General features: G+C 42.6%; 1 protein-coding gene across 1 annotated transcript in view; it reads right to left on the reverse strand.

The window, feature by feature from the left end:
- Positions 1–247: 247 nt before the first annotated feature.
- shisa9a (shisa family member 9a) overlaps positions 248–16,220 on the reverse strand; it is a 58,141-nt gene continuing 42,168 nt past the window's right edge. The window contains exon 4 of the mRNA XM_069664107.1: positions 248–4,502. Within this exon, the coding sequence (XP_069520208.1) occupies positions 3,478–4,502 (1,025 nt within the window). The 3' untranslated portion in view covers positions 248–3,477. The remainder of the gene's footprint in view (positions 4,503–16,220) is intronic.

Genomic DNA, 16,220 nt, shown 5'->3' on the forward strand with positions numbered 1-16,220 from the left:
CTGCTTTTGTAGAGCTGAGTGGGCTTTAAGGATGGAGCAGTATGCGGTAGCAAGAAGGGGGTTCATATTTCCACGTTTCCACCTTGCTGGATTAAGTCAATTGGACCTGATAATGCACATCCTGAGGAAACATTGACCTGCTTCTCAACTCTGATATAAACAAAAACCACCAGCTGTCAAATATAAATACAGGAAGGAGGGAAAAAAAGGACAACATTTGCAAAAGGATTCAAAGCGGACGCAAAGAGGTTTAAGGGATTGTGAACTCCGTTTATATATAATTCACTTTGTTTGCTTTTTTCTTTGACTTCCTCAGAGAAAATGATCATATGCAAAAGTTGGATTCACACACACACAAACGTACAAAAAGTTATAAAGAGTGAGATGTGCGCAGTGTTCAAGAGGACACAAATTGGTACAAAATTGCAAACTGAATTACATTTTTTGGCACACAGAATCAATCACCTCTATCTCCTGCTAGAACAATGCACAGGAGGAAAACCAATCACGCCTTCCCGAGGTGGGGGTGAATTATTATTATTCACTGTCTCATCATGACTGCACTCCACTATCAAAGAAAAGATTCATCACAGTCCCGGTTTTTTGTTTCCCGCAGATATCTCTGCTCTGACGGTCTTCCATTCCGACATGGAGGGAGCAAAGAAGAAGAAAAAAAGGGTGAAAAGAAGTGAAGAAAAGATGAAAAGAAAGCGAGAAAGGCTATGTATATCTTTATATATAAAAAGCATAATGTCAGTAATCGCTACAAAGGGCCAAGGTCTGGAGTTTCACAGTCTTTCATGTACAACAGGCGAAGTAACAGTACTGACTCTTTGTCTCCCTGCTGTGATGACGCCTGCCGCTCGGCACTGTGGGAGCAGAGGGAAAGCAGAGTCCACCCTGTAGTGTGTTATATGTGTGTGTGTGTGTGTGTGTGTGTGTGTGTGTGTGTGTGTGTGTGTGCATGTGTAAGGTGTGGGTGTATAGGTGTCACATTTTAACGCTCTGACGACTTCTTAAATCCCGTTCCGTGCCTTCAATTTGGCCTCACGTTTCCAGTCGTGTGACCCTGAAGGCAGCAGGGGATACGCAGCGTGAGGCGGAAATATCCGCTCCTGTCGACCCCCTTGTCTTACGCTCAGCTGGCTTAGTTTTGTCATCCTTTCATGTAGATGCTGTATTAAGCCTGTCTTTTGCAAATGCAGTCTGGATACACACCCAAACTGAGCTTCTGATAAAATGTGTCACTGAAATCTAGTGTCTTTTCCTCAACACAGATTGTCATGTGCACCTCTTCCTCCTATATATTTACATGCTTTAAAGTTGATGGTGAACTCTTTTTTTTGGCTTGTTGTCTATCCACACATGTCCTGACAATCCGTGTTTGTTAATTTGATACTGCCCATCGCCTTTTTTCTTTTTTTTTTTTTACTTCTTCCGGTTAAATCTGCAAAACATTCAAGACTAAGCTGCAGTAACACTTTCGCTAAATGCGTCTCTGACCACTTCCAAACATGGTTTATAAGCAATCCAATCATAATCCGTCCTCGGTGTCTCGGGTGCATTCACATTTTCGTTCTAATGTTGCTAAGCAATGTCTGATCACAATCTGATTACATAAGAATGCATCCTAATAGCAAGTGTGAGGAGGGACATAGAGCTGCAAGCAGCACTTTAGATAACAAGGTCGAACTGTGGCTGCAGCTGCTAATAAAGTCTCACATCATTACACAACAAGCAAGTAGGCTCTGAGCAGCCCTTAGAAGATGTGGCCTATTTGTCAGACTTAAGGATTTATTTTTACGTTTGAGTCATGTAACCCAGATTTTTTCCACTGGTTTGTGATGTTTTTTTTCAGCTAGAGCTGGAGTACAGTGAGTGATCTAATCAAGCCTAGTTTCTTGAGGCAGTATTACCAGCAAAATATGGTATTTTTATATCTGATACACCCACTTTCACAGTCGTTTCTTGCTTTTGTCTAGAAGTATAACATCTTATGCAATATTCTGTGCATACATAAAATGTTGAGAAGCCAAAGCTTACCTTTGGTCCAGCTAATGAAATATATAAGGTATATATTTACTTAATACTTACTCTATTTTTACTAAATACATATATAACCTAGTCATTTTTTTGTCTCTAGTATGATCGGGGCCACTCCTGACGACAGCAACATTTAAAGAAACAGTGCGCCATTTAGTTGCCTGACAATCTTATGGTGATGGTAAGAATCCAGGAAGTTACTATACCTTGGAAACAATTGGACAGAATCAGGCTAACCGTTTCCCCCATTTTACAGTCTTCATGCTAAGCTACGCTAACTGACTTCTGGCTGTAACTGTAGTTTTAATTGTGCAACCCTTTTATAAAGAGTTTTCTAAGTTGAGTATTTCCATTGCCAAAACTACCCTGCCATTGATTGGAGAAGTAGGTCATTCTGACTTAGCTGCCATTTCCAAAGTACATTTTTCTCTTGGGGTTATATTTGAACGTTGAAATTCTTGGTATCACTCTCTGAAAAATCACAGTCCATCCCTCGTGTGTGGTATTTCTACAGTATATGTTTCAGTGTGTGTATGAAGATGTGTTTGCATGTGCATGAATGTATGGATTTGTGTGTATGAGGATCCTGCGCCGAGGATCCTCTGCTAGCCGTAGTATCATCCAGATGTTGCCTCCCTGTCATCTTATCCCTCCTCTGGGCCAGCTGTCACCACACAGACGAGATCAGAACAGAACAATGCCAGTGTGACAGCCTCCATTCTCTGTCCTGCAGCCGTGTGGAAAAGGGCGACCTTCAGCTACAGAGCTTATGAAGGTGCTTCTGAATAGCCGCAGAACAAAGCCCTGCAGGACTGCAGTCCAAAGCCCAGCACCCTCATCATGTGTGTCTGTTTCAAAGCCCTCAGAAGATTAAGGGGTGAATTGTAAGGGAATGTAATTTCTTCCAAACAATCCGACACTTTGTTGGGCAGATGAGCAGAACTCCTCCTTGATTTCTTCTTTCCCAGTTTGCTTTATATTGGATCCCTAATATTGCTTTCAGGTTGGGTTCGTAAAAGCAAATCCACTTTATTAGTAGCAGTTTCCCACTTTATCATCTGTGTTGTTGCCCTTTATGCTCAGATATTGTTATCATTACTGGGTAGATATTAGCTGTAAGGTAACACTCTAATATTCCCAAAAGTGTACAGACATCGCTGCTCTGTAGGCTCCTTGAAGTTATGGTTACAGACACGACCAACTTGGATGCCGTCCTCTTGATAACAAAGGTCTGTTCAGTGATTTGATTGGTGAAACAAGGACCACTGAGACGCTGTGTCCCACCACATTCGCCAGTATACCAACGAGCCAAACAAACACACACATAGATCTGCACCTTTGATCGCCCCAAGAATTGGTGTCTCAACTCAGAGATTACTTGTGCCACCCCTCCACATGCATCCTTTCCTCCTCTTTTCTTCCTTTCTTACTCTTTCACACAGTCACCTCTGTCTTGCTGTTGGTCACAAAGTAGGGCTGTGTGGGGAGGAAGTGTTGGCTGTGGCTGTGGACTCTGCTGCCGTGGAGCTGGTTAGGCTCCAGCACGGTACACTGAGGCCTCTTGTGCCCGTAGGTCTTCCGCCGACCAACCGTCTCAGTCCCATCCCAGCCCTTTAGCCCCAGCCCCATCCCATGCCCTGTCGCGATTGTGTTGGAGTTATATGCCATTGGGCGGCCCATTGTAGCCGAGCTGGCGCCAATGGCAGCGTTGGCCGTCCTGGAGATACCCAGGGATGTGCCACCTGGCATGGTCCCCGCCATGTGTGCCAGGGAGGTAGCTCCAAGTCCTGGCGGCTTGCTACTGTGGCTGTGAGCATGAGTGTGAGAGCTGTGGGAGCTGTGGGAGCTGTGGGCAATATGACCGTGGCTGCCTTTGTGTTTCTGGCCATTCGGCTTGAGTCCCCCTCCTCCTCCACCAGCTAAGTGCCGTTCTGTTGGGAGGGTTGACACCCTGGGCATCTCAGTGACATAGGTGGCCACTGGCTCAGGAGTCAGTGGACCCAGGGAGGTCATTGGGGTCATGGAGGACATTGGAGCGAGGGATGTCATGGGAGTCATAGAGGTCATGGGAGTCATAGAGGTCATGGGAGTCATGGAGGTCATGGGGGTCATGGAGGTCATGTGAGTCATGGAAGTCATAGGAGTCATGGAGGTCATAGGAGTCATGGAGGTCATAGGAGTCATGGAGGTCATGGGAGTCATAGAGGTCATGGGAGTCATAGAGGTCATGGGCATCATAGACGTCATTGGTGTCATAGAGGTCATCTGGGTGATGGTGGGATTCATGGGGTTGGAGGTCATTGGATTAGGAGCCATGTGGTTGGTCATCTGAGGAGGCATCGACGTCATGTTGCCCATGGAGGGTCTTGAATTGCCCATGGGCTGGAGAGGAAGTCCACCCTTCGTCGGCAGCTCCACCATTAGACGACGCTTGTAGATTTCACCGTTGTACTTGGCAGCTGACAAAAGAGAGAGAGAAAACATCGCTAATGAACATGCTTAGTGGATATGAAAAAGCTGCTTTGGAGCACAGCGGAAATCTTGGCATTAATGTTTTGATATCTAAATGAGTTTGCTCTTTTTAGACTGTCACTTGTGAAACACAATATCATCTGTTTTGCTGCTGTGGAACAGAAACAAAAAACTGTTGTAAAGAGTGACTCATAAAATACTAGGACATGAACATTTGAGTGCACACTCACGCACAGGCAGAAGTTTGGATAGAAAACATCCCCATCACTTTTTACTCCCACAATCTGAAAAGGTCATTTAACAAACACATAAACTTTGACCTTATTAGTCACGTCAGAGTATCACCATCTACTGTAACTGACCAAGCAGAGTGTTAGGGCTACTGTAAACGCCTGCATGTAGCAACCTGTGGTGCCACCGGAGGAGGTAAATCAAAAGGAAAGCCCAGAATGTCTCCTCCTCTTCTTTTCTTCCACCTTTACAAGGCCAAGGAAACATCTCATTTCTGTGAGGTGGGAAGGTGTTCACTGTGGTAAAAAGAGAAAGAATATCCAGGAGATATGGATGTAGTTTGTTGAATGTGTTTTGTTCTGTGTTAATTTCCTTTCGCCAAAGGTCCAGTAGTGTATTGGCTCACAGGTGCCCTCTCCCATTCAACACGTCCAATGGAGCCCATATGGGCCTTAACTGGGTTAGGTGGGCTAAAAACTGCTCAGAGTGGGGTTTTAAGTGGGTCGGAGATGTGGCCCACATGGGCAACCCAGAAGAATATGCATGGACCATTTAGTCAGGGAATGTGGGTACTGGAGAGTAATGGTGCCCATCAAGGCAACTGGGTTAACCAGTGCAGCCTCCATGGAAGCAGAGTACAAAAATGGCTGGGCCCTACTTGGCTATCCCAGATGGGCCAAACGAATCAGCCCAGGTGCAACCAATTTGAACCCTACATGAATGTGTTGGTGAACATTAGGATATAGATCTAGCTATGTTACATGTATAAGTAGGAAATACCACCACAAAGTGTAATATATACAGTATAACGCATTTTGCAGTGCAACTGGACGTTAACATTTTAATTAAAGCCACTTTCCCACTGGTCAAAAAAACTGCTAACACCCATTAACACCCGGCTTTTTTGCTTAATGGGAAAGGTTATAATGGACATTCAGACCCTGGTCAAATGACTCAAATGCAGTAGTCCGATTGGCACTGATGGGAACACGAAATCCGTGTCGACACGCTAATCTCCTACCCCTTTCCGGTGTCATGCTATGCTCCATCCTATGCTCCATCAGTAACTTCTGCAACTCCTTCATCTCAGCTACAATTCCCACCCGTCTCCTTCCAAGCAGCGCTCGAACATCATTCCAATTTTGTAACCAACAACGAAAGATGATTTAAATGGAAAAACATGTTGCTAAGACTGTTATGAGTCATTCTAGTTGAGTTATGTTGTTGATTTGTATTTTAGGGTTTAGATATTATTTCCTGTTTTCCTTTGTCACTTTGTCTCTTCTTGTCTTGAGTTCTTGTTGTTTAGTTTTGTATTTAGTATATAGTGTTCCTGTCTGGGTTTAGTTTGGTTTAGTTGTGCATTTCATTTAGAGAATTTCATGTTTTACTTTGTAGTCCTGCGTTTGGTTTCTAGTGTTTCCTGTTTTATTTTGTAGTTCTCGCCCCTTGTATGTCATGTCTTGTTTTACTTCCTTCCTTTGTTCTGTTTCCCGCCTTTTAGATTGTGTGCCCTGCCCTCATTGTGTTCACCTGTGTTAATTAGTCTCACCTGTCCCTGATTACCCTGTGTGTATTTAGTCTCTGTGTTCCTACCCGTCTGTGCTGGTTCGTTGTCGTCCTGTGGAGTTGAGTCTATGTATTTGACCCTCCTTCTGTGATTTTGAACCTCGTGTCTACTTTGGATTATCTTCGTGCATCCCCTGACTTCCTCGTGGCTCCTTGTGTTTCCTTGGATTACCTGTTTCCTGGTTTTGTTTGTAAGTTTTTTGCTCTGTCTTTTGATTTTCCTTTTTTGTCTTTTGTTGGAGTTTAGTTTGTGCATTTTTGCCTTTTATTATTTAAACCTTATATTCAAGTCTGCTCCTGGGTCCTCACCTATTTGTTTCTACTGAAACCTTGACAAAGACATTAGCATGTTAACATTACAATTGATGTCTCACTGATGTTAGCAGTAATAAGAAGGTCTTGGTGTCTGTGCCCCCATACCGGGCTTCTTAGCTTGGCCTGTTAGCTAATTAGCCATGTGCATACTGTTTAACTTGAAAATTTAGCGATTGCCAACCCCTCGCTCCTCTCCAGCTCTCCCTCTGCTCCAAATATGGTCACTTCAGTCTCCAAAAAAACAAGATGAAGTTGAAGATATGCTTTTAAAAAGTAGTCCACAAAAAGTATAGATATCAAAGTAGGGTTCACTTTTTATTTTACAGGGTATGCATGTGTATCTTTCCACATGAATGAACAAGCGTCAGCCTTGCTTCGCTGTCTGTGCAGGTGTAAGCGTCTTTGTATATCTTCTGTGTGTGTGTGTGTGTGTGTGTGTGTGTGTGTGTGTTTCTTTAGCCTTGGAGCAGTCAGGTTTACTTCCTCACATTAATTCCTTCCTCTGTCACTCACTGTCACCAAGCTACAGTTTCTCTTATCTCTGAGAAATGTGACCTTTTTTTCCCTGTCGAATCCACGTTCACAGACGAGTCATTACTCTTCAGCCCTTGTTGCCTCGGCGTCCTTGAAGATAAAGTTAACACACTCAGCGAGTTTGCTTAGCCGCTGTAACTATAAATCTAGTTTATCGCTCTGTGAACGGGAAAGAGAAACGAGCGAGCAGGCCGGTGAAGGGATATCAGAGTGAGGAGGGGTGTGGAGGGAGAGCGCCTCACCAGCTGAGTCGTCGCTAGACCGCCCCTGGGGATCAAACTTGCTCAGGCGACAGGTGAATCAATCCGGCGGCAGTCAGCTCGACAGTGCACACATCCAACTGGAGTATGTGTACGTGAGTGGAAATGGAAAACACCGCTGTTACGCAGTGTGGGCTCTGCATGCCTGTGCCTGAGAAAGGCCAGCAACCCACAGAGACTTACACATATTATGCATCAGGAAATAAAATCAAGTATAGCTTCTGTGAAGTCTCGGTGCCAATAACATGAAGACCTTATTAATATATCATATCAGTGTGGTTTTATATAAGGAAATTGGGCCTTCTACTGCCAAGATAAAGCAGGGTATAGTGGTCTGTAAAGTCTTTAAAGCCTACGTTAAATTTGATTCTAACATTGAAGTAGTTTTTAATACAACAAAATCTGCCATGATGTAATTTGATTTGATGACAGTTGCCTGCAATCGATATGAGATGATATCATACCCCCATGAACACAATATATTTATATCAACTCCAAAAGAGCAACTAAAATATGAATTTTATGACCAAAGTTTTTGTGACATTTAAATAAAAAAAAGCAATACTTTTAAATAAAGACATAAAAATAGCTCTTACTTCTGTCGTTCACGTTTAAGAATCTGCTTGACAGGGAGTTGGACGGTAAAATTGTTGTGCCATGGTAATTTCAACACAAAAGTGTCTCCTAAAGATGATGATGTGGATCAATATTCATCTTCTTGATAGATCAGTCCAAATCGCTGTATTGTAATACATCAAGTATTTCCTCTAAGTGGGCGGATCTCACCGTCCACCACCCTACTTTAAACATCCATTTGTCTGTATTCAGTGGAGGGTTTTATTGTCTTATGCTGAATTAAATGCTCTCTGACTCTTTATCAACCTGTCAAATAAACTCTTTACCACTGAGTGGTTGAATGCTTTGGCAGGGAAATGGTCTAAAATGAAGATACATAGTTGGCACACAACGTGAGATATCACTGATCCTGCTCTCTGGAGCAAATAAACAACCACATCTGCTAGATATACATTAATGTCAGGCAAGGAGGCTCAAGTATTTGCAATTGCAGCACATAAAATGGTCTATTAGAGACACAGGTAAAACTGTGTGGAGAATGTTAAGTACTTTTGTTATTCAGGGCCTGTGTCCATTTACAGCGTTTTTTACGCTGGTAGCGCCTCATTTCAAAACCAATGCAGTTCAGCCCTCAGCGTACTCAGGGCAAAACGCCCTCAGTGTCAGCTGTGTTTTTGTTGCTGGCTCTCAGTTGAAAATAGTTAAACTTTTGGAACACGTGCTCGTCAATGGGGCGGGACTTACAATATCAACTTTGTCAAGAACAATGGCAGAGGAGAAGCTAATCCTTTCGTTTTTTCGAGGGTACAATATCCAGGTATAGAGCTGCTGCTAATGCCAGGACAAGATTCTTTTACATTGTTATTGTTTTAACATTTTCTTTGTCAAAATTTCCGTGAATTAAAGCAAATATTACGAATACTAATGGTCACAACCAAGGGAGTGCTGTGAGAAAACTTTCGTAACCTAGCAACAGTAAGGGCCGGTGAGAAGCAGTTTGAAATTGAGGCTGTGGGTGCTGCCAGTGCAAAAAACGCAGTTAGTGGCAACAGGCCCTAAAGCCACTATGGTGCAACAGTTCTAGAAATATCAATGTCACTGTCTCCGGTTGGTCAACCCCACTGACACGCACCTAAAGATACCTCAACAATTACTAGATGGATGCCATGATTTTTTGCATCAGTAATATTTCCCAAAAGATTGATTAATCTGAATTTTGTGATCCATTAACTTTAGAACTACTCAATAGATTTCCCATGAAATTGGTACTTATATGTACAGTGTATGTATCTTAATGTATCTTAATGACTTTCGTGATCCCCTGACCTTTCTCTAGGGCTACCAGCAGGTCAACATTTTGGCTTATAACCAAAGAACCTGAAAAACTAATTACATTCCCACTAGCCGTCATTGTGTTTAGCATTTGTGGCTCGCGTTAGTGCTCTTTTGCAAATGTTAGCTAAGACACCAAAGTGAGATGATTTACATGGAAAAACATATAGCTACAAGACATTAGCATGTTCACATTGTTATTGTGAGCATGTTACCAAGCTAGCGTTAGTGCTCTTTTGCAAATGTTAGCATGCTAACAAAGTGAGATGATTTACATGGAAAAACATATAGCTACAAGACATTAGCATGTTGCCAAGCTAGTGTTAGTGCTCTTAAGCAAATGTTAGCATGCTAACACACCAAAGTAAGATGATTTACATGGAAAAACATATAGCTAAAAGACATTAGCATTAGCATTAGCAAGCTCAAAGCCCTGTGTTGCTTGAACTTTTGAACTCTCTTGTACAGTCCCGTTAAGATCCCACTTCTTCCATGTTAAACCCAAACAAATAAGCAGATAAAAGGCTGAATATTTCTCCCTCCGTGTTTAATTTTTGAAACTCATTTGTATGTAAAGAGGATTATAGAAGAATAAATAACAGATGAGGTGTGAGGATATAAGCCTACGGATATAATCTTCATGTGCCCAAAAAACTTTACATTTTTAATAACTTCATACCGATGATGATCTTTCGCTGAGCTCACTTTGAGTCCTGAATACAAAACAGTGCTACTAATAAATGCTACAGCAGGACAGGAACAGGCCTGATTTAAACAAAAACAGCAATTCAAGTTCTGAAGGAGTTTCTTTGCAGACTTATCGCAGGTGTTAGATGTGTGCATTGGACATTAGCCATGATTGGTTATTTGTACATGTGGGAGACGGTGTCCTCCGCCAGGCCGAGCTTCAGGTCGGCATCCAGGGACCTTTATTAGTTGGTTTTTGCCTCGGCTGCAGTTGAAGTTCGATAAAGTAACCTTATATAGATGCACAGGGGGGACAGAGGAGATGGCTATTGATTGACAGAAGTGTGGCTTATCAGCTGGATGGTGGCCCACTGGGAAAGTGGCAGAAGCAATTAAAGAAAAGGGGGGAAAAGGGCGGTTGAGTTGATCTTAGTCTTGGTGCTCAGGGGGGGAGTGAAAACACCAAACTGTGTAGCGGAGGAGAAGAAAAGAAAAGTCCATTTGTGTTGCTCAAGATTAGCAGAGCACACAGAAAGGAGAGCTACCAATGGCATTTGAGATTTGTTGGCTGTCATTCGGTCCCTCTTCCTCTCTTACTCCACCCACACACACATTTTTTTTTCCCAGCGTGTGTGTGTGAGACGTCCCATCTTCTGAATCACAGTAATGGCACTTTGCCTCCACAAATCCAGGGTTTCCTGTGCTGTATATCTCTGGCCAGGTTTCCAATCATTTCATAGGAGCCTCTTTGAATACCACTTGTGGAATGGAAACCTGTCAGTCAAGTGTGAGCCCAAGGATGGAGAGGGTGGGGGCGGGCAAGGGGAGAGGGGGCTGCCTTCAATTACAGAAATGGAATCAGATATGAGGCGCTATAAGGGAGGCTGGAGATTAGCAGTCCAATGATTCTTTAAGGAGCGATATGAAGCGTGATGGATTGTAGGGGTGGGAGGGAGGGCGGGGAGGAAGTGGTTTGAGTGGAAGGGTGGGGGGGGGACAAAGGGAGTGAAAAAGAAAAGGTGCATATGAGAGGGCAGGAGGCGGATGATTAAAGGTGTCGATATGAAAGGAGGAAGGGAAGAAGATGGGAAATTGGGAACGGTGGGAGGGAAGGAGCGGGAGAGGAAATGAAAAGGAGGGAGAGAAAAAGGAGACATTAAAGGTTGAAAGAGCAAACAGGAGGAAGGCAAATGGTGTTTAAGGGAAGATGAGGGCCATTGTAGACATGAAGAAGCAGAGAGGAAGAGGTGGTTTAAAGGTGCGAATGTTATTTCTACTTTCCCGCCTGGACTCGACTCAATCTTCGCAAAGAACCCAAATGTACAAATTTACCTCTTTGTAACAGAACCACACGGGTAGTTTTGCACATTTTATCCCATTAAGTTGAAAAAGTGCACACTCTCGGGAGCTTCCAACCATTTTTCAGAGGCGACCACGGCTTTTTAGATTGATTTTATTCCCTCCAGGCAGTCGCGGCTTTCACAACATGTCAGAGCATTATAAAAATCAACCTGCAGAGACTTAATACAGCCTCAGAATAACAATCGCAGAGGATGTTTAGACTAGTATGTTTGTGTGTTCCTCTTCCTTTGAACAATAAATACTGACATTACAATTTTAAACGGTCATTATTAAAGTCCCTCCAGCTCAAAATATCTAACTTTTTTAGATTCTGAATCAATTCTTAAATCAATCACTAGAAATGGGGCTCTAGTTTCAGACTAAGTGCACCGTCAAACAATCGACTTGTGTTTTTGTTTGCTAAAATGCAACATGAATCATAACCGGCAGTTATTAAGATAAATAGTCCTCATGTAGGTCACTGTCAAACAGAAAAATGTAGAGTGTGTGGGAGTTTGAAACATTTTCATTTGAAAAGGTTAACAACATCTATTTGCGTAACTGTGATTTACTGACAAACATGCCTTAATGTCTCTTGTAAGACAGAAGTCAATGTTTTCCGGACTAAATGGGGGGGAGGGGGGGATCTATCTTGATTAGGTGCCATGTTACCTCTCCAGCAGTGGAGAAGACTTTACACTGATCAGCCATAATATTATGCCTAATATTGTGTAGGTCGCCCTTTTGCCGCCAAAACAGCCCTGACCCATTGAGGCATGGACTCCACTAGACCTCAGAAGGTGTGCTGAGGTATCTGGCACTATGTTTGCAGCAGATCCTTTAAGTCCCATAAGTCGCGAGGCGGGGCCTCCATGGATCGGACTTCTTTGTCCAGCACATCCTACAGATGCTCAATTGGATTGAGATCTGGGGAATTCAGAGGGCAAGTCAACACCTTGAACTCGTCGTGTTCCTCAAACCATTCCTGAACCATTCTTGCAGAGTGGCAGGGCGCATGATCCTGCTGAAAGAGGCCACTGCCATTAGGAAATACTGTTTCCATGAAGGGGTGTACTTGATGTTTAGGTAGGTGGTACGTGTCAAAGTAGCATCCACATAAATGGCAGGACCCAGCAGAACATTGCCCAGAGTGCCTACTGGTGCCAGGTCTTCGTCAGGTAACTGACGCTCACGCATCCAGTCAACCACATGATGTAAAAGAAAGCGTGATTCATCAAGAGCTGAAGTTTTGGAGATGCTCTGACCCAGTCGTCTATAGCCATCACAATTTGGCCCTTGTCAAAGTCCCTCACATCCTTACAGTGACTACACACTGCCCAGACAACGTCACCTCAATATTCTAAAGTTTACTTGTTGCAGTCTTTAGAATGTTCCGGAAACCAACTACCAGCTCCACACTGCCAGGACGTTAGCTGACAGGACAGACTTTTGTTGCCTACTTATTCTTATTTAAGTATTAGCTTTATTTTACCAGAACTTGCTTAGTGATGTTCTGCACGCGAGCATAGGATAGTTATCAAGGGAAAGCACTCTCAGAATGTTGTGGTTTGTTGGGAATAGGCGCACATTGGTCCTACTTTCCACGACTGGACATGTCAAACTCGAACAACTCCATCCGAGAACCACCGACAAACACAGACTGTCTGCGCACACTGACCCGACGGTTGGTGTTGGTCAGCGTTTGTCTGTGTGCAGCAACCTTTACGTTTGCACATTTTTCCTGCTTCCTGCACATCAACTTTGTTCAGAAACAGTTCAGATCAATGATTCGCAATGCAACAAAACAGTTTTAGAATGTTGCAGAGAAAATTGCAGTGGTGTGAACTGGTTAGTTGCAGAGCTTCTGAAGCTGTTGCGTGGAGCTGCAGAAGATTTGACTTGTCAAATCTCCAAATGCAGTTTTAGAATGGAATGATGTACCTATTTCACTTCAGCCAATCAGGAAACAGCATAAATTGGTGTAGGCACCCTGTCTCTGGCGCTGCAGTAGCCAAAGCTGTCTCCAGATCCTCTCTCTCCAAACTCTCTGTCTTCGACGTTTATTAATCAGTGTTACAGCTAACATTGCGAGCATGTCACTGTCATCCATTTCTTTTTATAACGATAACAGAAATCCAGCTAGATAATTCATGTAACCCAATACTAAGCCTAATACTTACATTATATAGTATTATCTAACATTATAGTATTAACGCAGAAGTAGTGGGGTATGTGGTTACTATGGAGACGGTCAGCTGTGTCTGTGTGCGTTACGTTGTGTTGCTTTGATGTTGAACGCCCAAGTTTTGGAACATTTACGATCAGATGTCAATGGATTCTTTTGGCAGTTGCATCCAGTCTCGTTGCGAATCATTGATCTGAACTGGCCTTAACATAACCCACTGATGGGGCCATTGTAACGAGATAATCAATGTATTCACTCTACCTGTCAGTGGTTATAATGTTATGGCTGATTGGTCGACCAGAGTTGTAATGTCAGACTGTTGGTGATGGGGTTTAAAGTGTAAACAAAATAGTTCCCCGTCAGTGGTTCAGTCAACGTAACTTAACTAACTACAACATGCCATTTGGGAATCCATTGAAAATCATAGATTGCTTTATTGTGTTCATTTAATCTTGATTATGCAGAATGACACATGTAGATTTTGCTTTCACATTAGACTATTGGTTCAAACTCTCTCTATGCTCACCTGAAATCTGAGTTTAAGATGTGTACTCACAAGGATGACATTCCAAATTTTGGATATGCAGGTTACGCAACTCGAAGCCTCCAGCTAACAAACAACTGAGAACAAAGTGTTCAGTGAGCAAACAGGAGACATTGTGAACTGTTATCAAAAGGAATATCTGCTTTAATATGTATGTATTCATAGATTCTGGAGTTTTAAATCATATGAAGGTAGTAGATATAACTAATTTTTTTAAACAGGTAATTGAGCCAATTTTGTGTCTAAAAAAAACACACATTAGAAACTGAAATAATGAAATAATTCTGAAAGGGATTTTCTAATCTTAAATACACGAAGCAAACAAAAGCAGTAAAAAAAAGTGCTTCAAAGGAAACACATAATTAAATATCATTATTAAAATGACAGTAATTGTGCTACAATTTTCCTTTTTGTACCCATTTTTTCATCAGCCTTCCTCGCCTACAGTTACTACATTTCCCAAAATGCCATCCCCAGTCCTCAAAGCATGTGTCGCATCCATCTGTTGGTTTAATGTGTGGTGAGATGAAAGGAAAGCCACAGTCTAACATCAGAGAGGAAGGTTTCAGCGCGCCTTGTGGCTGCGCTGAACTGTCAGAGGAGAAATTGGAGCTCTCTCTCCTGTGATGGAATTCTTCCGTTCTTGTTGAATATCGGCCTAAAATGTGAAGTCGACAAAGAATCCTTTTGTTCTCTAATCCCTGGGGACTGACACCACAATGTCGTCGGGTGGCATTTTAGATAACTGAACACATTCTGCAGTCACAGTTGTCGCTTTGCTGAAAATATCCATCCACTGATATGTATATTTAGTCAGTTATCGAGGAATTATAAAAAATACTCCAAACAATGGAGGGAGCATGATGACGGTGTTAATCACTATTTCATTGATGTTCCTCTGAGTTGCCTTTCCTGTAATCCCGAAGATGATGTGTCCACTTATCACTTATTATTCATCTGTTTGTCTGGTTTGCTGGCAGTTATATTAACTGCTACAATAATTACACAACATCGTCTTGCTTCCAGCACAAAGCGGTACTCAGCATAAACAATCATGATAATTTATTACTGTAACATGTTTTCGAGATGAGTCAGAGGCCTCCACATGCTGTGTGGCGGAGGGAATACCAATTACATTTACAACACTGAGCGAGATCACACCTACATTTGATATCTGAATCAAATATTAAACCAAATATTTTGCTTGGTGCTGCTTGGCACGCAGCAAAAGACTTTTCAAAGACAAGGTCTTTCTGATTAGATTCTAATACAGGGCACAGAAGCAGACAAATAGCATCTTGTAGCTGCCTATGTAGATGTGTTTGTAGCTTACACTAGAGCCTGACCGATATACGAGTAAGCCGATATTATCGGTACCGTTATATCAAAATAGATATATCAGTATTGGTGTAAATGTGCTGATATAGAAACTGTTAATTAAGGAGAGTATAAACAATATTGATGATAAATAATTATACAACAGTTAGTTCCAGTTAGTAGAACATCACTGGGAATTTTCACTGTGTATCACTTTGTTCTGAATGCTGTTACTTAACATCCCAGCAGGCCGTGTATGTCTATAATGATCAAGCTGGTACCTCTGAATCACACAGCTTACTTCACTGGTTGCATTATAAATTTACATATACAGATAAATGTATGTCACACAACGTGGCGGATCTGTGGTAACCTGGAGCCGAGTGCACCAGCTGGTTGTACGCATAGGTGTAACGTTGGGGCTGAAAGTTACGACGGACTTCAAATCGCACCCTGTGCACCAGTTAGACCTAAGTCCCGTTTGTTTAGAACGCCTGACTTCAAATCCATGGTAAAAACAAAAGGTAACAGTAACGGTCACAAAACTTAAAAGTAAAACCCAATGGCAGCGCATCTTGTTGTTTTACGGGATGATGAATAAACGGCATTAAAACGAGAGAGGGTCATCCATGATCGGACAAACCCGCTGGAAATCTGCTCGAAAAGTGAGCTGATGGAAATGTTTCCTGTTTGAATTAATCGAAGAACTCTCTTCTCAGCTGCGGCATGTGTCAGACAGAAACGCGGCGCTGTCCCAGCCCTGCAGGTGCTGATTGTGCTCAGATTTTATGCCAGTGGGACCTTTCAAAACACA

The sequence above is a fragment of the Semicossyphus pulcher genome, unplaced genomic scaffold (assembly GCF_022749685.1).
Source record: "Semicossyphus pulcher isolate SPU_LCO1_2020_fin unplaced genomic scaffold, fSemPul1.0.p SCAF_16, whole genome shotgun sequence".
Classification (NCBI taxonomy): Eukaryota; Metazoa; Chordata; class Actinopteri; order Labriformes; family Labridae; genus Semicossyphus; species Semicossyphus pulcher.